This window comes from Microtus ochrogaster, chromosome 4 (genome assembly GCF_000317375.1).
Source record: "Microtus ochrogaster isolate Prairie Vole_2 chromosome 4, MicOch1.0, whole genome shotgun sequence".
Taxonomy (NCBI): Eukaryota; Metazoa; Chordata; class Mammalia; order Rodentia; family Cricetidae; genus Microtus; species Microtus ochrogaster.
The window spans coordinates 70,347,559-70,370,749 of record NC_022011.1 but is presented as its reverse complement, the minus strand read 5'-3'; the positions used below and the strand labels follow the sequence as shown (position 1 = coordinate 70,370,749).

Below are 23,191 nucleotides of genomic sequence, written 5' to 3'. Positions count from 1 at the left end.
TGAGGAGTTGCTCTTCTAGGCAACGACTCCGGTGGAGAATGGGCCAAAGGTATTTAATAATGGTTCAGCTGGAGGGGCACCTGCGGGATACATTCTTCTAAATCAGTGGCTGTCTTCCCCCGCTATCCTTGACCACAGACCTGCCTAGGCCTACTCTCAATGAGGCCTATTGAGTGTGTGTGAAGTGAGGCCTCAGGCAGTGTTCTTGAAGGGCTTTCTTGGCAACACGAATATGCCCCGGTGTTGAGAACCACAAGACAGTGTCCTGGAGAAAATCAACTGATGCCCACAACCTGCTCAGTACAGCGAGAGTTTTTAAAGCTAGGGCTCTTCCAGAAATACAGTCGTCATTTGGCAAACATTCATTTGTAAACCCAGTACTGACAAGCATTGCTTTAGGTGCTCGGAGACAGCGCAGTCATTAAAGCAAACATAGTTTTTGCCCCAGGAGTCTTAATGTCTAGGCCTTGAGGATTCATTAAACAGTGACCCAAATCACGGCAAAATCTCAAGCTATGATGCCTGTTTTGAAGTAGTAGAGGGTGCTGTGGGAAGCAAGGCTGCGTGGGCTTGACTGGAGGCTCAGGAGGAAGGGAACATTGAGTTCAAATAGGAGTTGAAGTAGGGCCTATGTGCTGTGAGCACTGAACTGAACTTTCAGAACAGAGGTGTGGCTACTGAGAGCGAGACCCTGGCAGAGGTCTACAAGACAGAAAGTGGTATCCAGTAGTGGGGGAGTGGGGAGTTGGAAAGCTGGCCAGATCGAGGAATGATGCAGGAGAGTTAGTCCATTCATCCGACTCCTTAACTATTGGAACAACCAACGAAGGGACACAGACTTCTCAGAGTAGTAGCGGCCAGATACTATTTGCTGACACAGGAGCTACTGGCAAGGAGAACATTAGCACGCTCTTGGTCAGGAAGTGACAGGAAGATTAGGTGGGAACTCTCTCATTCATCTCTTTCCCTGAATCTCCCCTTCTCACAGCAAAGCAGGAAGCAAACAAGATTTTCAAGGGCAGCCAGATAAAAGTTCAACCCAAAAGCTTATTGAACTGCTTTGAAGTGGTTTTCACTTAACGAAATAGGAAGGAAAGGAAAACTCCGGCCAGCGAGGAGACACTCTCCTGCCTCGCCCTTCGCTTTTGTAGTTCAGATGTTTGTGTTTGATGGTCAATTACTGGGAGACCTGGAAAGTTGCACTCCAAGCATTTCTGCTTCCAAAAAGAAGTTCACAACCAAAACACCTTGTGGGGGTTCCTTTATTGCTGCTGCTTAAAAGAGAAATCCATTCCTGTCACAGGCACAGGCTGGTTCAGACTTAGCGAGCCAGGAGCCTGCCGATTTCAGCCAGGAATCTTGCTGTGTGTGGTCCTGGATCCAAACACTCTGCAGCATGGTAGGAGCCAAGCTTTATTTGTTCCACAACCACATAAATATAAATACACAACATTACGTATTATACAAATTCGCAAGGCATCCTTCACTGTTATCCAATCCGGTCTCTCCAGTTCCTAATGTTCATAAGGACCTTCAAGGTGAGATCCGTCTGTATCGTCCTGCTGCTTGTTGCCTCTCGGGGTCAACCAGGGGAGGTGTATGCCAGGCTCAGAACAAAACCTGCCTCAAAGTTATGCGGAGGGATTTGTTCCCCATCTTGATTTCGGGTTTAAATTTAGTTAACTCTTTCTTCAGTTCTTATTGAAACAACAACATCAATAAATACAGCTTTCTCATGACATATTTCATTACAGGAAAAAAAAATAAAGTTTGCTCAAAGGCAATTTAGTCACTTCTGATTTCTGAAGCAAAAAGGTCTTTACATTACTGAGGGTTTCATTTAAAAAAAAAGTGTGATCTGAAGCCATTACAATCTGTGAAAATCACAAATAGAGACATTGAAAAATGTCCAATTCCATTCTGTGTGCACTGAAATCATGCACGGATAAAAAAAATAAAGGCATGGCCATATTTCCCTGAGGATAATTCTTCCATGCAGACCAATATTACAATGACACATTTTTGTAAATATTTTGAATGTGCACAATTGATTTTTGTCACTTGTCCAACACCTCGAAGTGTTGACAACATCCTAACACACGCTTCTGGATCTGCTTCAGCGAGCAACTGGCAACCATCTACAAATGGCTGCTCTGTTTTGATGTACGCTTAATTAATGCTGCATATGAAGCTCCAAATGGCACAATTCATGAGTTTAAAATATTAATTCTTAGACTGCTTTGGTTAACTGGTTCTAAAATGGAAATTGAACTTTATTTCACATGGTTATTAAATTATCTTACAATAAGTCCAACTTTAAGATAAAGGGATTCATAAAAATCTTTTCTGATTTTAGTCCAAGGATGGGAATTACATAAGGATGTTATAGACAATACATGGCTTCAGCATTGCAACTGTATCTACCAACTCACAGGGGATGGGTGAGATTCTGAGTTATGACATCTGACCACAAAGTCCAAGCTGTTTTTTGATGAAATTCGAGATTAGCCGCTGTGGCCGCTGCTGGTACTCCACCAGGACATCGTGGGACAAATTGATTTGGTCACTCTCGAGTCTGTCAAGAAGTGTCACACAGACCACGGCAGCTAGGAAAGCAAATCACATGGTTAGTGATGCAAACGGGCTCATCTGTTCTATAGGATATTAGCCTAAAATGCTGGTGTTCACAATATGTACGTTTTAAATTGGGATCAGTGCTGAGCCCTTAGGATTGACAATGGTGGCAGTAATCTTAGTCAGCATCTAAAAGTGCATTTCTGCCAAAGGGGTCAACTCTGTGGACATGGGCAACCTGTGCCAGCACAAAAATAGAGCTAGGTAATAGCCATTTCTTGACCCGCTGCTTCGGGAGTCACTGGGGTGTATGAATTTAGGAAGAAGTATACTATAATCACAAGAGCTCATGCTATCTTTTAAAATTTTACTTTTCACTGATAAATGATAGCCCTATATATTTAGAGATACAGTGAAATATTTCAATAGAGATATGCATTATAGAAAGACTTAATCAATCTAACATATGCATCCTTTCATATTCTTATTTTTCATAATAACAACTGAAATTTACTCCTTTAGATATTTAGACATATGCATAATTAGCAACAATACTCACTTACAATGCTCATTAAAACGTTAACATTTACTCCTCTGTCTAGCTGCAACCTTGTGCCCTTTGGCCAGCATGTCCACACTTCCCACCCTACCCCCTTCCACCCCCCTGCCTCATATAGCCACGATTCTAATCTCTACTCCCAGGGGTGTTTTTGATCGCACACATGAATGAGACTGTGCAGGTTCACTCTCCATCCCGGACTTATTTCACTAAGCGCGGTGTCTGCGGTGTTCATCTGTGCTGCCCCAAACCCCCAAATCTCCTTCCTTATAAGGCAGCCGTGTTCTGTTTTATGTACATTTATGTGTATTTTTCCATCCAGTTATCCCTGGTGACCCCTTGGGTGGTTTTTGTTATGGTGGTTGTTGCGGATGACACAGCAGTGAACACTGGCAGTGGCATCTCTCCCACATACTGGTTTCAGTTCTTTAACTTAGACATTCAGTGATAAGATTTTCAGATATCGTGGTGGGTCTGTTTTTAGTCTGCAAGACCTTGATGCAGTTTCCCACAATGGAGGTGCTCCTTCATATCTCCATCCCCAGCATACTAGGGTCCCTTTATTTTAACCTCCTCACCAGTGCTTGTAATTGTTTCCCTTCCCATAGTCATTGGGGCAGGTGATCAATGATCATTGGGCTACTTGCTTCCCTGCTATTAAATTGTATGAATTTTTTGGGTATTTGTGTTATGAACATCTTATTATTCACGTTGCAAATATTTTCCAATACGTGTGTCCTTTCGTTTGGTTTATTTCTTGTTGCATTCAGCCATTATGACCCCATAATTCAGGTAGCCATGTCATGAATGAGGTAACAGTTTGTTCCCTTAGACGATTAAATGAAGGCTTAGTAAAGGTAAACAAATGGCCCATTATGATGCAACTGCTAAGGAAGTAGCCAGTAAATCCCCCAAATTGCTAAACACAGCTGCATCCATTCCTCTCCAGTACATGGTGAACTGTTCCGATTTGCCCCGGCCCACCCATCAAAATGATGCTCACAATCGAGTAAAGAGCAATGAAAATAGTCAACTGGGGAAGAGCTGAATATTTCACCGCCTAGGGCCATGTTTACTCGAAACTCAGTTGCTTGGTTGTAAAGCAACTTGGCTAAACAGGTGACCAAAGTGGGAGAGTTAACGACCCCCAGGTCCGTGAAGTGCAGTGTGGCTGGCAGATGCAGGGACCCCTGAGAGTCCGGCTCCAATCCCTCACATGGCAGAAGGATGAAAGGAACCTGGTGTTCTGTGCTCTCCACAGAGTGAGCTCGGAGTCCACAGAGTGGACCGTTTCCCTTGGCTTCCAAGGGTCAGGTCAGATCCGGAGAGAACAAGTAACAGCGATTTTTGGCTTTGCTTTCTTCGCCCTAACAAGCTTCATATATTTCCATGAACAAATAAAAGGGACTAATTACCCAGGACAACCTGTCAAAAATGAAGCCTGGAACTTTGCTGCCATAATCCCCAGATTAGGAATGGAGGGAGCTCCCGGGAGCTGGCCGGACATTTAGTGACCTACCTGTCACCAAGAACATTGCCAGCTACCTGACCCAGGCAGAGTCTAACGGGAACACACGGGTCTAAGGCAGAGCGTACTGTGTGCTGGGTCTTGTCATAATGCCTAGCAATTCCAGCCCTCTGGCATCATCTACGGCTGTACAGAGAAGCTGATGAAGTTGCCACTGTGTCTCTGTCACATTAAAAAAAAAAGACATATATTTCTATGCACACAAAATATCTGTGGATAATTTTACGGAGCTAGGGCCTCTAAAGCTCATACATTAAATCCTTTAGATTCCATACCACTCTCTGCTCTGCCGTGTTCACAGCCTCTCTCTGATACAAATCAAACCTCCAGCAAGGTTTTTGCATTAATGGCGGACAAAGCTAAAAGGGCTGGGAGCCAACACCCATGCACACAGCAGAAACCAAATGAGCCGGCTGCTGGAAAACTGGGAACCCAGCAAAGGTTTGTGTTGTAGCTCCTGGCCTAGTTTATGGGTCAGGTCCTCTTAGCTCTGCCCCCTTTCTGCCGCTCCATCTTCTGTTGTTCCTCAATGGTTGAGTGTATAAAGCCAACACTCTTTTGTCCTGGTTCGCCTGCTGTGGAAGGTTCTAGAATCTCATCATCAGCCTAAGCCTGTGTCTCCTTTGAGACCTTGAGCTCAGGCTGTTGGGGACCTATCACAAAGCAAGTGGAGCCCTTACCTTTCACAGGGGCCAGCAGAACTGGGGACATACAAATAACCTATTTCTGTTTCTCAAAACTTGGTCTGCTGGCCACCTGTATCTAGAGACTACAGATAATGCAGATTCTCGTTATTATTATTATTTTTAATTTATTTATTTATTAAGGATTTCTGCCTCTTCCCCACCACCGCCTCCCATTTCCCTCCCCCTCCCCCGATCAAGTCCCTCTCCCTCATCAGCTTGAAGAGCAATCAGGGTTCCCTGACCTGTGGGAAGTCCAAGGACCGCCCACCTCCATCCAGGTTTAGTAAGTTGAGCATCCAAACTGCCTAGGCTCCCCCAAAGCCAGTATGTGCAGTAGGATCAAAAACCCATTGCCATTGTTCTTGAGTTCTCATTAGTCCTCATTGTCTGCTATGTTCAGCAAGTCCGGTTTTATGCTTTTTTTCAGACCCAGGCCAGCTGGCCTTGGTGAATTCTGAATAGAACATCCTCATTGTCTCAGTTATCATGCTACATCCCAGACACCTGGAACCAGAGGGGGCCGGGCAGTAAATACTTGTAGAAAACAGGTCTTTTTCATTGACTTCTCTGAAAACTGCTTTAAAGAGTTTCAACTCCTTTCCCAAAACAAACCAAGTTACCACAAAGGTACATACCTGGACTCTAACTCTTTAGGAACACAAAGTCATGCTGAATTACCTGGAAGTGAGCTTTCAGAGTGCATCCTCTGATTGCCCTGCATCTCTTACAGACGTGTTATTAAAGATGCTTCCTGCTATGGCATAGCTGACGATTTCACTTGTTTAATACTTCTGGACAAAGTTTAACATTGGAAGAAAGTTTTGCCAAGACAAACCAAGAAAGGAAACACCTCCGATGCTTCCTTTCATTATAATGAGAGTGGAATAACACAACTTACTTTCATTTTCACCCAAGACGCCCAGAGCTCAGTCGAGGTCCCTACGAATATGCCACTCACTTACATACCCACCTCTGATTCTTTTCTCCTAGTTTTAAATGCTATTTAAACATCCCCGAGCCACTGAAAGCTGTTGCTAGTGTTCTCTGCAGTGCCGGTGTGCACAGATCATTTCTAGTAGTGACTGCAGTTCATAACACTGTTTAAAAAAGCAACAGCCAAGAGGCAGTGATGTTGGATCTGTTCCATCCTTGTTCTTGCTCAGCCATGTTTCTTTAGGCTGCTCAATATTCCCTCTAGACCTGGCTTCATCCTCACAAAAAAAAAAAAGGATGTCTCTCTGGACCTTTCATGCCTCTCAGTTTCCACCTCGGGCCTCACATCATCTTGTCAGTAGGAAGACCATATTGTCACCCCTGAGGAGGCCTAGTGACGATGCTAGGACTTTGATCTACTGAATGCTAGGCTATGAAACAAAGATGACCTCAGAAGACAGGCCATGGAGCCCGAGATGCTAGTCCTGGTCCCTAGTCTTGGGGTCATAGCAGAGAGAGGCCAGTGTGGGCTGTGCCAGCTACACAGAGGGTGTGTTGGCAGTGGTGAGAGAAGGCTAGGATTAGAATTAAAGCCAGTCAACCAAAAGTATACCGGCTTTAATTCAAAATATGTTAGAGTATTTCAGAGTAAGTTATATTTTCTTAATCCTGTCTTTGTCAAATTTACAAGACAAACAATAGCTAAATGTTAGAATTTTAAATGTCTCATCTCAAAAGAAGAAGCATTTAAGATGATGAATATACTAGTTAGCCCATTTTGATCATTATACAGGCTGTACACATATTGAAACTCGCACAGTTATTATTAAACAAAAAAAAGTAATGCAAAGTGTGGTGTGGTGACCCCATCTGTAACTCCTGAATCCTGGAGGTGGAGGCAAGCAATCAAGACCAGCTGGAGCCATATGGTAACTCCTCACCATTACCCCAGGCAAATAAAATAGTAAGTTAGCTACACATTTACACCTCATTTTTCAGATTTGAAAGTTGAACGATCATGGCAGGATCATGGCTATGCAACGCTATTCTGTGTCTGCTTAACTTTTTATTAGATTCCAGCACTGATGGAGGAAGGTCATTGGTTACTTAAATAAAGAAGCTGCTTGCCCTGATAGGTTAAAACATAAGGTGGGAGGAGTAAACAGAGCAGAATGCTGGGCAGAAGAGGAAGTGAGGTCAGACTCAACAGCTCTCCTCTCAGGGGCAGAAGCCTCGGAGAGACATGATGCTCCACTCATCATGCGGGCAGAGGTGAGAGCTCTGCTCTCTGAGGCACACGCGATGAAGCTCCGACCCAGGATGGACGTAGGCTAGAATCTTCCCGGTAAGCGCACCTTGGGGTGCGACACACAGATGATTAGAAATGGGCTAAATTAATATGTGAGAATTAGCCTAGAAGAGAATGGGTCAAGCAGTGTTTAAAAGAATACAGTGTCCGTGTAATTATTTCGGGGCATAAGCTAGCCGAGCCAGGCGGCTAGGGTGCTGGGGACACAGCCCTGCCGCTCCTATTACTACACAGCACCAACTCTTGGGACCACCCTGTCCTTATGGTTTGTTGGCTGAAGTAAGATAATTATCTGTTCACAGTCGGTACAGCACAACACTGACCTCTGATTTTGAATGGTGTACATTTAGGTTCTTTGGTCCAGGAACCACCCCTGCCCCCACCCTGCTCCACAGCCCTGTGTTTCCATGGGAAGGCTCCTGCCAGAAGGAGCAGTCTTTCTGGAGCGAATGGCCCAAGTCACAGAGAGCTGAGATCAAATTCCTGAGATGGCGGTGGGAACGTTAACGAACCCCAAACCGCTATTTCTCTCATGAAGGTGTGGAGAGCTACAAATGGCTGCCAAATATACTTGTGGAACAATTTTTCAAAAACCTGATTTTTCTTCCCTTTTGGGATTAAGAAATATGACAGCTACAAACCTAAATAGCCATTAAAATTTTGTGGTAACATCTTTTGGGCTTTATCGATGGTCACCATGCAGGTCCCTGACACAAAGATCCTTCATTGCCGGGAACATCCACAGAAGAATTTAAAAATTGAACTGGAGTCAGGGTTTCTGTTTCCTTTTATTGAACAGTTTCAAAGAAATTCTCTAAAGAATGAATGCCTCCCTAAGTTACAAGTAGCTGTCAAAAGAAATAACATGGAATTATTCCTTTACTCTAAAGAAAAAGCCACCGTGAGTTGCAGACAACTAAAGGCACTGAGACAAACTTGAGCAGAACCTAATCTTAGACAAATATTAGGTTTCATTTATTACTGTGCAAGCTTGTGTCAAAAGGCAGCTCTGACTTTAAAAACTAGATACAGGTTAAATATATTTATCTCAAGTTCACAGCCCAAGAGGGTTATCCTCTTTAATCAGGAGTAAATTTTACTTTAAGAGAGGGACAGATGTGTCACAGATGTGCTTATTCAACATTATGTTGCTTTTCTGTTGTCCAGTGGTTTTGCATTATTCTGAAGGGGCGGGCAGCTCGCTGATGCTGGGTGATTTTTGAAGTCCACTACCTCCTTACCCGGATGTCTGTTAAGGTGGCACCGGGTCCCTATTACATTTGTCTGGGGGCAGTGAGCAAAAGAACAGCCATGACAGATGGGTATTGATGGCCTTATTCCAGGTGGTTTGTCCACCTCCAAATAACAACAGACCCTGGGACTGCAGGTTTGCAGAAATCTCACGGCAAAGGGAAATCTTGGCTCCCGTCCTCCAAACGATTCTGCACCACTAATGTGACCTGGGGATGGAGATGCTGGCTTTCGATGGCCATTTTCCAAGGTCAAGTGGAGACTCGTTGCCGTTCTTTATACTCATACACTCAGCAAATATGGATTGAGTTCCCATATGGCAGACATTAGTCTAGGCGTTGGGCATGGAGCAGTGACCAACTTCTTGTTATTCTGGCGCTCCATCACAGTGGAGAGAGAATGAATATCACCTTTATGCACTGGGCTGATTTGTTTTCTGTCAACTCGAAACAAATTAGAGTCAGCTTGGAAGAGGGACCCTCTGTCGAAGAGCCGTCTCTATCACACTGGCCTACGGTATGCCTATGGGGCATTTTCTTGATTAATTATCAATGTGGGAGGATCCAGCTCACTGTGGACAGTACCAAGCAGGTGGTCCTGGGTCGTATAAGAAAGCAGGCAGAGCAAGCCATGGGGAGCCAGCCAGTAGCATCATAGGGCCTGACTTCCCTCAATGATGAACTGTGACGTGGAAGGGTAAACCACATAAACCTTCTCCTCCCCACATCAGAGTGTATATCACAGCAACAGACAGCAAACTAGAGCAGGCATGACGCTAAAGCAATGCATAGATTAATGTATAAGCAAACCAGAAATTGAGCTAATGGTGTTGAATATGCAACAGAGAAGCAAAATAAATGATCTAAATATTAATGATTGGGCTTGGGTACTCATACAATGGTCCCCTGAAAGGCCAAGTCTCATATTAATTGTGAAGGTAAGTGGTGAGGTACATGGACAGAAGCCCTCCATGGACCAGAGAGATGCAAAAATGATCCATTTCTGCCTGGGTTGGGTTCCAACTCTGCTACGGAGTCCTTTGAGTTAGAACTCGGGTTCCTGAAAGAGCTGTGTTAATGTACGGTGATATCCAAAGGCAGAAACAATCAGTTCTCAGATGGTTGTGAGCTCCTGTTGGCTGTTCAGCTGTCTGATAGTATCAAAAGACAGAGAAGGCAGCCAGGAGAGTAGGGTGGGCTGGGCTGGTAATAACTGTAGAGGAGGGGAGTCAGTGACTCGAGAGCTGGAAGCCCACGGATTCTAGGCTCTGGGTTCGGGTGGAACTTCTTCGTGCTGCTTGCCATTCATGTCCTTTCAGGTTTTCTGCTAGAGCAGCAGCATGAATGCACCCTCAGCTCTTCCCCCAAAGCTTTCCCAGCTCACAGAGTGGGCGGTAAATGGGCTAAAACAGAAAAGGGCTGTGTGGCAGTGCCCAAGCTTTACCTCTGGAAAGGGGTGAGGGAGAAGATGCTACGCGGTGGTAGTGAAACATGGGGACATGATAGCAACCCGTGCACGGGCCTTGTGCCTTGACAGTGGATCTTCCCCAGCCAACAGAGCACAGATGCACTTTTAAAACAATGATGTCTTGGGGATAAAAGCAGCCCCCGTGACTGTGAAGAAATCTGGACAGTAATACTTGGGTGAACTAGAACTGAGGAGCTGCAGAGCTGCGGATGGAGCCTGTCGGCAGCCAAAAACGGTCTGCAGGATGTAAAGGAGGCTGCAGCCGTGGCTGGGAAGACGGAGACCTGCAGGGATGCTGAAAGCAGAAAGCAAAGCTCCGGCAGCAGCAGCGAGAGTGGAATGATGCAGGAAGACAGAGGAAGGCAAGAAGTGAAGGAGGCACGCCTGCAGGTGGAGGTCAGAGCAAGGTCATGAGATCTGCCCTCCAGGACAAAGAGGCTCTCTTAAGAGAAGAGTTTCCCCCGGGTCTCTGCAGGAGTCTCAAAAGACAAAGGCAGATAGATACCCAGGATTCACAAGGCTACAGTGGTCCCTGGGGGCCAGTAGATGCCTTTTGCAAAAAGAACCCATGGTCATCAGCACACCTACACCTGCAGTCTGCTGGCTCAGCAGTTTACATTCGACTATATTGGCTATCAGATTCTGCTCATTTTCATATTTGCAGAGGTCTGAACTAAGCGGTCACTTGTTTCCATAATAGAGAAAGCCCAGAAGGCCTTTCCCGGAGCAGGAATCTGCACTGCTGCCTAAGCGAGGTCAAGCGGCCCCATGCTTGCTAATTTGTTTAGGGGAAAGCAGGGCCTATGGTTTTTCTGAAAATGAGGATTCTAGACAGGCTTGCAAATGCGGGCCGGGTGGGGGTCTGGGAACACGGCTCACGGTTAAACTGCTTGCTGTGCGAACCTAACTAAACGCCTGGTAAGTGTGGAGACCTGCATGTAATCCCAGCCGCTGAAGGCAGAGGAAGTGTCTCCCCCCCCATCTCAGCAATCTGCTCGGCAGAACCAGCCATGTAAGTGAGCTCAGGGTCCGACATACGTTGAGGGGCAGCTGAGGTTGATTACTGATCCCCTGCTTCCACATGACATGGCCACACATGCATGCACAGGTGCCCACACACATGCTAACATGCATACGTACATGCACATCACACACATACCTACACATGAAAAGGAAACTATTAAACGGCACGAGGGACAGTTTGTGGGTCTTCACCCGTAGAGTACAGGGATTGGCATGGACGTGTATGTGTATTCTGAAGTAGGAGTGGTTAAAAACAGTGTCTCTTAATAAATCTCCTTATTGAATCTTTCTCATTCCAAAGTCCATTCTCCGAAATGTTACCACAAGTGCAGTGTTTATAGCACGCGTATGAAAATGTATTGGCTCTAAGACCAAAGGTTAGAACTCAGGGTTCTTTTGTGACGTTTTTCTCCTCTGGGCAGCAGGGAACACTCTGCTGGTATTCTGCGACATTACTGATCCTCTTCGGGTTCTGTGACATCACTGATCCCCTTCGGTGTCTTCCTCGAGTTCCCTAACTTTAACTTTGGTCTCCTCCTACCTATGCCTATGCTCGCCGCATCTCATCTACCATGTTCTCTTCAAATGCCATCTTTACACCATCAACATATACGTTTGTTTACTCCTCCAGTCCAAACCCTACATCCGAGCCCGAGTTAGAAGACCCCCTGCTTACCTGGCCTTCATTTGCATGTCACTGTCACCAAATCCTCACCTAAACATGTTCTGTCCCCACTGTGACAAGCTCACTCCTCTGGGAAGCTGTAGAGTCAGCCTCGCACCTGGGACTCACACCGAAACCTCAGCGGTTCCTGCTGGGGTTCTCTTCTGAACCCGTGCAGAGTCTGACGTCATCGCATTACCCTCGGCAAATCACCTTGGCGCTTCGTACTTTGCTAGAAGTTGCCCTGGCCTTTTTAGTCCCCTTCCCGCTTCTTCTCTGGCCCCAGAGAACCAGAGAACTCAGAACCCAGAGAAAGTCTATCGAAACTTCTCTCCGGCGCCTCCCTGTTTCCAGACTGAAAGCCCACGTTTTTAACAGGGAGGCACACAACCTGCCCGTCTCCCCGGCACCTCCCATTTCTCACCGTTCCACCTTGCGCTTGCCTCCACCTGCTCCCGCAGCACACCTGTGTGCTCCTGATATATTTAGCTTTCCATTTACACGTTCCAGAACGTGCTTCCCAGGTTCCCATGTGGCCTTTCCCAAATGGCACCTTCCCCTCCTACCTTTTCCTGACCATGCTAATTAAAATTATGACTGATAGACTATTTTAGGAATCTCTCATTTGCATCGTGTCTCAACAAATGCAATTACGAGAGGAAACGGCAGCCACCACCGAGATGGAGAACAAGGAGCTTGCAGTTGGGTCCTAGCTACATCATTAGCCAGCGTGTGCCCTTTACTTTTTGATCCCTGAGCTTTGCTTCATCATAACCGTGATGGGAGCAGCGTCCTACCTGCTCACCAAACACTACGAGGTAATGTATATTCTGAGTAATTTTAAAGCGTGCATTCGACACAAAACAAAAATTATCTGGGCCCCCTTCCCTCCTCCCAAAGAATGAACCTAAGATGGCCTTAAAGAGGGGCGGCGTCCTTGGCATTCGCGAGAAGTTTACCTCTCAGACCGCACAGGCCACACATGGCCGCAAACACCGTCGACTCCATCTCGATGTTCCTGACCCCGGCTTTGTATGCTCGCTTCAAGTAGTCCAGCTTCTTCTCTCTCGAAAAGGAACACAAGGCTCCGTCTAGCCGGGCCTGGCCTGAAAAAGGACGGAGTGATCTAGCGGCTCATGTCTCAACTCAGTGGCAGTGTTGTGAGCAAAAGACTGCCCAGTGGTGCAGGGCTCTGCTTCTGTCCCCACCTCTGGAGTGATCCTCCTCTGGGGAATCAACCTGGCTGCTGAATCTTTCTTCCAAAGAGAACATGGGAGAAGGGCTTCTTACCCTCCATGCCTCCGTGACGCTCCTGAGGCAAACGGTTTGGACACTGCCACGCTCCGTATGACCACCATGGCCAAACAGGCAAATGGTGTGTCCCTTGTCCCTCACAGGCCTCTCAGGCTTCATGCTAACCCTTCGCTTGAGTTTTCCCTTCCATATTGTCCCATTCTTTCGGGCTTACTTCACTTCGGTTGACCAGTGGGGACAGAAGGAGGTGGAGTACAGTCTGATGTTACCTCACCCCGTGCCTGCTGCCATGTGTGCATCCTAAATTTTCCTACCCAGCAGTATCCAGATGGAAGCCAATTGCCATCCATTATTTGCACTGTCCCTTCCGGAAGCCTTTCCTGTCTTTCGCTCCTGTTCTCCGTGGCTTCTGTCCTGATGGTGAGCCTTTCCCTGTTCCTTCTCTCTTCTCCGGTGCTGCCTGCCAACACCTCTAACGGTGTTATTTATGCTGAGGCAAACCCACATGGTGCAGAAGCCATGGGTAATGCGAGTGGAAGGGTCTGCCTAGGCAGATCGGTGTGGCCTCACTTCACCGACCATAAGCAGCCCCAGATGTGGGCCAGGGTTTTCCAGGGCCGTCATGCATGGAGCATTTTGTACCTTTTAACGCTACTCTTTATGTCATTTGGAGAAGCCAAAAATCTGAATTTCTCATATGAACAGCTCTAGAAATTACAAATGTTGGCAAAATAATTCGCATTTGGAACAGTATCTCATGGGCCAATGGTAACACTGACGCCACCAGGCTTCGCTTCATGAGCTGTGACACAAACGCACGGGTGGGTGACCCTCTAAATGAAGGGCTTAAGAGTCAACATCCTAGAACAGTCTCAGTCTGCCCATCAGTACCTCAAACACCTTCACTAACCTGAACAATGCAAAGAGAATACAATCTATCTCCATGTATGGCTTTTAGATTCTTAAAGTACTACATAAACTTTGATAGAGAGAAAAGCAAAAGATGATGAAATCTTAAGATTAGCTGTGATTATTCTATGAACACAACTACAGCACAAGATTTGCTGGAAGTCCAACGTACTATGACATCAAGGTAGGGTAGATTCTTCTGTAATGAATACAGTCTGTCCTTGGGGCTTGTTGTGTCTTGTTTTGGTTTTGCCTTGCCCCTCATCCCTTGGAACAAGAGCTGCTATTTGGCAATGACCTTCAAGATAACTCTATGGAGACCCTATGTTCTTGGCTATGGGATAAAAGATCCACCCATAGGATCTGTTTAATGGAACTCTTCTCCCCATTTCCCGGTCTTATTTCTAGCCCAGTGTTCAGGTGAATGGCAGAAGCATAGGACCAGCGTATTCCTCTGTCTTAGAGTTAGCAATCTAAGTAAAAGTCATGAGCAGAGAGGATGCTGTCAACATCACTAATTGCATTTTAGTATTCAAACTGATAGAGGATCAAACCCATTCTCAATATCAACTCATTCTGCATGTTTCTCAACTGCTTATTAAGCCCTCATGGCGCTACGCTTTAGTAAGTAAAAAGGCTATTTGCTGCCCCCTTGAAAATCTACATGATTAACTTGCTAGTATGTAGTTTTAATATCAACTGTGGGTTTGTATAACCAGCTGCCAGTATTTTCCTACTGCTTTTGCAGCGTGTACAGGATTCTCACCTTCGTAAAAGTCATAGGTACACATCGTGTGTCCGATGAGGGTTGGGAAGCTGGAGATTTCTCTGCTACAGTTGAGCAAGTCTGTAGCCAGTTTCTTGTCAAGTTCAGTGTTTCGGGTGACCACGTTGTCCAGGATTACCTGCTCAAACCGAGGCTTGAAGAAGGAGTCTACAGCTGTATCTGTTATCACAACAGACCCGGGGGCAATCCCTGCAATACGGAATAAATAAGCGATCCCAGAAGATTGGGCAGAGTGACTTCTGTGACATGTAGTATGGAACCTACTCTGTCAACACGAATTAATGCTGTTTATTAATGATTGCCCTGCTTAAAATCTTTGAAAATATTTTTTTTCCCTGAAAGCCATCGAATAACCTTTAGAACAGGCATTTTATTGGCTGTCTACCCAGATTCGCATTTACAATGTGGTGGGGTTTAGATTTCAAGACAAACATGACTCTTGGATATGCAAATTCGTGCCAGCCTTCAGGCTCAAATTTGAATAAATTAGGTCAGGAAGAAAGTAAATGAACCTGCCAGCAAGTAGCTTTCATGAAGTGATGTGACTACTTGATATTTAATCTCCCTGCAGACCCCTCGATTACTATAATTTCTTGGCAGCTCTCTCCAATCTTCCTTCAGATGCTCGTCACATAGTCTCCTTTTCCTCCCGGGCTCCATGCAAATTAGGCCTCTTGGCTGACCTTCCCTTGCTGCAAAGTCTGCCTTGCTCAAGGGGCCTGGACCCACTGAGATGCCATTTTCTGTCAACTCCTTTCCTCCCTGCCTGGGTGTGTTCTTGCTCTCCCGACTCCTTTTCTTTACACTGATGCCAGCGTTCCTCAGCTGCCATCCAGAGTCACTCCCTTCCAAAAGTCCTAGCCATGGGAGGGCTAACCAATGAAATAAGCATAACTAAGTAAAAGGCAGCAAATATAGGTTACAGTGAGCGTCCGCCTTTTGATTTGCCCTGATCTCTACTGAAAACCTGGGGAAGAAGGTGTATCTCGATGGTGCCCTGGGCAGCCTCTCTCTGAACACTCATCACACTGTCATTTGTTTGTCTAGCTCTCTAGTGGAAGAATACAAGGTGTATCAAGTTTAAAACAGTGCCAGTTCGTCGCCCTCTCCCCAGGTCTGGTGCTGTGCCTATCACATCATGAGTATTCGGTAGAAATATGGTCAGCGAGCACATGCTTCTGTAAAATTGCTACACAACACAGGTCCGCAAACTCTGGTCCACAGGCCACATGTCACTGTCCTAGTAAATGAAGCTTTGTTGCGGCATGACCACGCATTCATTCACATACTGTCCTTGCTGTATCTGAGCTATGGCATGGCATTGAGAACTAGCAACAGAAAGAGCATAGCTTGCAAAGCCCAGAACTTTTACTGTCTGGCACTTTACAGAAAATGTTTTAGCGACCCTGGATATGGACTACAGACTCATCCTGGTTTAGGATAAATTCCAATATGCCAAACTAGGGTTAATTACAGAACACTTTAAATTTCCACCTAGACACCCAAGACGACTGTCCTGTTTAATTTCTGTTGTTGAAATACAACATCGTGATAGGGAGACCAGGTTTATGTTGTTTACAGTTGCAGGTTATTATCCATCATTATGGGGAACTTAAAGGCAGGAAATAGAAGCAGCCGGTCTCATCCACAGTCAAGAGCAAAGAAAAAATTGAATGCATGTGTACTTGCTTGCTTGTGCTCAATTCCATTTCCCTCCTCTTACACAATTCACAACCCCCTGCCTATGGTCACATCCACATCACTGAATTTAGTCAAGACATTCTCCAGATACACCCACAGGCCCACCCAAGGTAGATAATGTCTCTGAGACTCTCGCCAAAGGATGCTAGGTTGTGTCAAGTTGACAGAGGAAGCTAAACATCACACACAGAGCCTCTGAAGCTATAGCTCCATTTGGTAAGATCAATTTTAAGTCAGCCAAAAATAAGGGAATGCTTACATTGTTCAGAATGTCCTGAGATGCTGAAAATGTGTTTTCTTTATACTGCCGTGACACATAGATTCATCAAAGAAGCATTGATAGCATTTTTGTCTAAAAAAATGCACTTTAATTGCTTATATTTCCCTTATCAAAGTATTTTCTCAGTTAAGGAAATGATGTCAGCAAAAGAATAAGTAATATCTGTGTTTTCCATCTTCAAATACAGTTTCGCTTCAAACAAAACGGATGAGCTTGTTTTAGTTATAGCATTAGTAATGAAGATGCAACTCTGAAATGAAGCCATTTCCATCAGTATAACAGTTTAATTTGCTTCTGTTGACAGGCCTCTGTCACGCTGTTGGTACTATCTTGTTGTCTGTACCATGCTATCATGAAACACAAGACCATGATCATGATTTAGATGGTCACTGGAGTGACTCATCATATCACTGGAGACTCGTTCATATCAAGTGACAATTGCAGCAGTCAGGAGAACAGAATGTGGAGCTGTGACCTCAGAAGGCAAATCAGTGTATCCCACAAACCAAGAATTACGGTAACCATGTCTTTCCCAGGCATGCCTTTTCCCTGAAACTGATTATTTGGGATGCTGTTGGGTAAACCACCATCTAGAAGGATGTCTGATCACCACTGGTTGCTTATATTCTCCATTTCCATTTAAAAGAGGACCCACAAATGTTTGGTTTTTTTGTTTGTTTGTTTGTTTGCCCACATATGGGGGCTTTGCCTGTCTTTCTCAGATTATAGCTCTGGAAAGGCTGTGGTTGTTTTTAACTTGCTTGATCTTAGCGAGCGCTATCTGTGACACATGCCACTTCTCTGGTCCTTTGAAGATTTTTGAGAGCTCCTCTCGCTCCAAAATGCTTACTTGAGCAACAAGAAGGGATTTGTCTTTTAAAAGCTCACTCCCTATTATGTAACCATGTAGTCCTGCCACTCTGTCAGCCAAACCTTCCCATTGAGGATGGCGTGTCTGCATTTGCGTGCAGTGACATGGTCAAAGGACACCATGAAAAATCTATGCCCTGAGAAACGATAGAAGCGAGGCAGGGAGTCTCTTGGAAAAACTTATGTAGCGGCAGACTTTCCCTACCAGCCCACACGATCCTTTCTGCTATGCAGTCAAGTAAGAGACACAACCAAGAAAAGAGCAGCAGTGATCAACAAGAAGAGCCAAAAGCAGCATGTTGCTAGTCGGTGGTTGCTATAAGGTCTGATACTTAGTAGATAAAACAGGCAAAAATCCATGCAATTTTCTTGACCTGAACACCCTCATTCCTGTTAGGCAAAAATTTCTCAGGCTCAAAACCACCTCTTTCCATGTGCTGATAAGTTTTTGTCAACTGGACTCAAACTAAAGTCACCTGGGAAGAGGGAGCCTCAGCCGAAGACTCTGTCTTCTGTCCTCCCCAAGTTGATTTTGATCAAAGTCTTTTATCATAGCAACAAAGGAACAAACTAGAACATGCTATAAACCAGACTTTCTAATAATTCCACTTATCTTTATGTGAACAAAAGTGGAATTACACATATGCACACACACACACACACAGAGAGAGAGAGAGAGAGAGAGAGAGAGAGAGAGAGAGAGAGAGAGAGAGAGAGAGAGAGAGAGAAATGAGAAATAAGGGGGAGAAGAGGAGTTAAATCCTTAAGTCCAGCCTCCCAGTACTTTGCAGTCCATGTGGATTTCTGTTGGGCTCCATGTATGTTGGTGTGCTGTGGATTAACACAGAGACATATGAAAAAAAATCTCAGTTTTAATGGTAGAAAACAGTCTGTCTCACCAATTCCCCCTGACGTTCCGATTCGGATGATGGTGACGTCACAGCAGCGTGCATGGTGGAGTAATTTGATGAGTTCGTGGAGCATAATAGAAATGGAGGGGATGCCCATCCCGTGCTGTTGAGAGAGGGGAGAATCATTACATAATATCTCACACATGCAGAAGTGAGCAGGACGTATTTTTTCTTCCTTACAAGTTAACAGCCCTTGTATAAATTTACATAATCTGTAAGACTGTGCCCATGCTCGGGAAAACATAAGTCATCTCTAAGTGATGCCTGCGTGGCACACTGATGGATAAGTCCATCTGTGAGGACTTGAGAGAGACATCCTACTGCCAGTTAAACTGGCAAGAGCAGAGGTGGGAAGGCCAAGTGCAGGTGTGCCAGGGCAGGGTCAGCTTTTGTCTCCCTATGAGGGTCTTGTCAACGAACTCCCTCTTCAGACACAGTTGACATGGAACTGAAAAGACATAATTTCGGCTGCCATTTCACCAGTCTTACTTCACCCTAACCAGTGGAAAGAAACAAACCCTGTTGTTCAAATGTAGCCTCAACTGTTTGCTGCTAATTCCATGTGAGTTCAGAAGGACTCTAAGGGAGACATTTGGCTTCAGTTCCCAACCTGCTGTGGGATAACCCTTCTGTACGCTGAGTTCATATACATATATGCTGTACACTGTATATGTTGCTCTCATTGGCTGATAATGAAAAGCTACTTTGGCCTATAGCAAGGCAGAATATAAGCTAGGTAAGTTAGCCACACTGAAGATAGAGAGAAAGAAGCAGACTGGTAAAAGCCACAGCTATGTGGTAATATATAGGTGAATAGAAATGGGTTAATTTAAATGTAAGAGCTAGTTAGTAATAAGCCTGAACTATAGGCCAAACATCCTGTAATTTATATTAAGCCCCTGAGTGATCATTTAGAAGCAGTTGCGGGATGGGGAGGGACAGAGAAACCTCTGTTTATACCACTCAAGGGTTTGAAGCTTATGCCGAACCCGTGAATCAGTTTAAATTGCCATTGATCATGACCACAGTCTGGTTTAACTTAGCATTTATTTCAAAACAATCACAGTCACCAGACTAGGGGGTCACTTGACACAGACTAGAGGATTTAGCCATTTCCGGTGGTTCTGTTACATCTAACAAATCTTCAGAAAGACCTTCCGTGCTGTAAGTTGTAGAAACTGGAGTTGAGTTTCAGTAGTGGCTATTGCACTTTTAACATGATGGCAGATATGTTAATATGTCCATGGCCGTAGAGACTTTGGAAAACCACTAGAGCTTTGGTCGTGATGTCCTCAACCTGAGTTCCCTCTCCTTCCCTTTATCAAGAATATTAAACTGTGGAAACCAGGGGCCTCTGGGGTCACCATTCCTGCCCCCCATTCAATATGCCCTGATTTCTGAAAGCTTAGTAAGCCTCCTGGATCCAGGAATCAAATGTGTATTGATCTATGTATTCAAGATTGACAAGTTTGGGGCTTTGGCACTCGCTCTGCAAGGATTAATAAACTACCATTTCCTGCAACTGTAAACTAGAGGATGAGCTATTGTTTTATCTCTTAGGGTCTTCTAAACCAGCCATTTGTTAACCTAGGCTCAGAACTTATGTTTCAGTGTGATGATAAAATTATAAATAGATTCTTGTGTTTCTCTTGCAAAGAGGTCTATACTGGGAACCCCATGCCTGCCTAGTATTCCTTTTTATTTTATTTTTTCTTTATTTTACATTCCAACCACAGTTCTCCCTCCCTCTCCCTCTTCCTCCTTTCCTTCTCCCCTCCTCCTCCTTTTCAACCCACTCCCCATCCATTCCTCCCAGTGGGTAAAGGCTCCCATAGAGAATCAACAGAATCTGGTCTGCCTAGTCTTCTGAGCAGCTAGCCTTGACCGTCTGGGCCATGTTCCCTGATAGAACGAACACAAGGTTACCTCTGGCTTTGTCTTATGATGAAGCTCTTCTGATCATTTAGAGTAGTTTCACTTTTGGGATAAATTTTAGTTTTTCTCCGTTTACCATACAAGATAGGACAAATAATTATAGTTCCAAGGATTGTAACTGAAAAGTTAATAGGACAGCATCAGGGAATATTTAGCTTCTTCTAAGGCAGATAATATATAATTTTTTTTATTGAATGAACAAATTAATAAAAGAATGGATTCTGCCGTTAGAAGCCAAAGCAGGGTTTGGGCACTCTTGTCCTAGAGGAAAGACCAACTTCTCTACCACTGTGGTATTTTATATGTTTTCTTTTGTTACCCAGTGTTCCCAGCTCTCATTACATTTCATCACTGAGTAATCTGAGCAATTTGAGAGCTCAATGAATCATGACTGTCCCTCATATAGAGGGCATTTCCAGCTGAGGTCTTCAGAACTGTCACATCTATCTATGCAGGTCTTACTCACTGTCTGCAGCTTATGCCCTTTGAGAGGACCACCATATCCAAATACATGCCAGACTCAGCATTTTGCTTCTGCATCCAGCCGTGCGCAGAGGGCTGAGGCAGGCGGAGAGGGTGGATGTGCACAGACACCGTTCTAAATGCTTGCACTGGTGGGAACTGCTCAGAGAGTCATTCTGCCTTCACTTCGTCTTTAGACGAACAGTGTCCAGAACAGCTCTCAGGTTCTAGAGAGGAGAGCATGCCACACGAGGTCTGTGGAAATGCGCTTGCAGCTTCTTAGCAAGCTTAGTCATGGTATATTCTAACGGTACCGAGAATTGGCCTCTATGAAAAATTCGGTGTTCCTAAAGCTGAATAAAGGACAGAGGAAGGAAAATGGCTGGAGAGGGAAGCGTGTTGATCAATTAAGAATAGAAAAATGTGTGAGCCTTGAAGTCCATTGTCCTTGCCTCAGACAGTTAAGTAGTAAGTGAAGTGTAAAGGTAGTGGGGACCCTGCAAGCTCTGCCCTGCCCTGGAAACCTGTGTCAGCCTCTTCACTTGCATTCCTTGCACCGGTGAAGGCAAGGCAGAGTTGGGGGAAAGCCGTGTTCGGAAGGTATCCCAGCTTGGGTTTCAGCCTGCAAAGGCTGGCTGGCCTGCAGCTTTCCCGTACTTACACTGATGGAAAGCACAGGGCCGGTCTTGAACATGCAATATCTGTCCGTTCCTGCACAGATGTCTTCAATGTCGTCTCCATCTCCCTCCAGCTGGAGTTCCTTGTGCATAAACTGTGCAAACGCTTTCATTCTGTTGGGACTCCCGCCGACACAGACGAACTGTCAAGAAGAAGGAAAAGGAATCTGCCATGGTCACTCTGATAAGAGCAAGGGTCAACATTCAGTTACTCTGATAAGAGCAAGGGTCAACATTCAGTTCTGGGTGTTTTTACTTTGTTGTACAGTGAATTTACTTCTGAGCATTCTGGGTTCAAAATTTGGCTCATTTACATCATTAGCCTGAAAGAAGGCAACTACATGCAATGAATTATGTACTAACCTAGTGAAGAAAATTGTAAGTGCTGGCATTGTTCAAGGACATATTTCCTGGTGGTTTTGTTTATAGTAGCATCAGCTCAGCATTGTCATCAATGTAATCACCCTAGTGGCGGGCACTCACACGACAGGTGTTTAGTGTCAAGTCCTGAGGACGTGGACTATAAGAGAGGGGAAAGTAAAGGGACAGCTGCCAGTTTCACTGTGTTTCCTGATTATCTGTCCTAACCTTATACTTTTATTTTAAATGTACTGTGATAACTTCGGACTTGACAGGACTCATCTAAGGCCTTTCTGCTCTTTACTGAGAAAAACTCGTCATGGAGCAGGGCTTGTTGTTAAGGTCAGAAGTCGACTGTAGGATTTCATCTATACCACTAATTTGTTTTTCGTATTGTCTGTCTTTGGGGCAGATGTTGCAGTCAAAGGTTATCATATCTGTTAGAATATGGTGATCATTGGTATGCCTACAGCCAGCATTCTAAGGAGATTAGAGATTTGCGAGTTTGAGCACAGCCTTGGCTGCACAGTGCATTTGACCAGACTAGAACACATTATAAGACCCTATACCAAAAGTAAGTTGTAATTGCTCATGCCACAACTTGTTAGGGATACACCAACCCCAAAGACAGAAGAATACGCCAGAGAGAGGGAGCAGAGTGGCCTGACACAGGCCTGCAGGAGAAGGCAACCGGGTGAGCTCTAGGCAGGGGTCAGAAACAGAGGACGCACAGAGCATTTTGAAGGTCGGGAGGAAGCAGAGCATACAGACGCTGATGGGAAGAAAACCGCTTAGCAACAAAAGCCACACGGTGTGGTGCTAGTGTGGTGTGATGTAGCATAGGAGATGTGGTGTGTGTGGTGTGGTGTGAGAAGTGTGTATATGTGGTGTGAAAGGGGTGCATACATGGTGTGGTGTGAGGGGTGTGTGTCTGTGGTGTGAGGTGTGTATATGTAATGTATGAGGTGTGTATATGTAATGTATGAGGTGTGTATATGTAATGTATGAGATGTGTATATGTAATGTATGAGATGTGTATATGTAGTGTATG

At 45.1% G+C, this 23,191-nt stretch overlaps 1 protein-coding gene across 1 annotated transcript in view; it reads right to left on the bottom strand.

The window, feature by feature from the left end:
* Positions 1 to 1,243: 1,243 nt before the first annotated feature.
* Positions 1,244 to 23,191, bottom strand: part of Upp2 (uridine phosphorylase 2) — a 34,894-nt gene continuing 12,946 nt past the window's right edge. The window contains exons 3-7 of the mRNA XM_005346431.3: positions 21,765 to 21,923; positions 18,695 to 18,809; positions 14,924 to 15,133; positions 12,954 to 13,100; positions 1,244 to 2,606 (exon numbers count right to left, since the gene is read on the bottom strand). Coding sequence (XP_005346488.1) covers positions 2,455 to 2,606; positions 12,954 to 13,100; positions 14,924 to 15,133; positions 18,695 to 18,809; positions 21,765 to 21,923 — 783 coding nt within the window. The 3' untranslated portion in view covers positions 1,244 to 2,454. The remainder of the gene's footprint in view (positions 2,607 to 12,953; positions 13,101 to 14,923; positions 15,134 to 18,694; positions 18,810 to 21,764; positions 21,924 to 23,191) is intronic.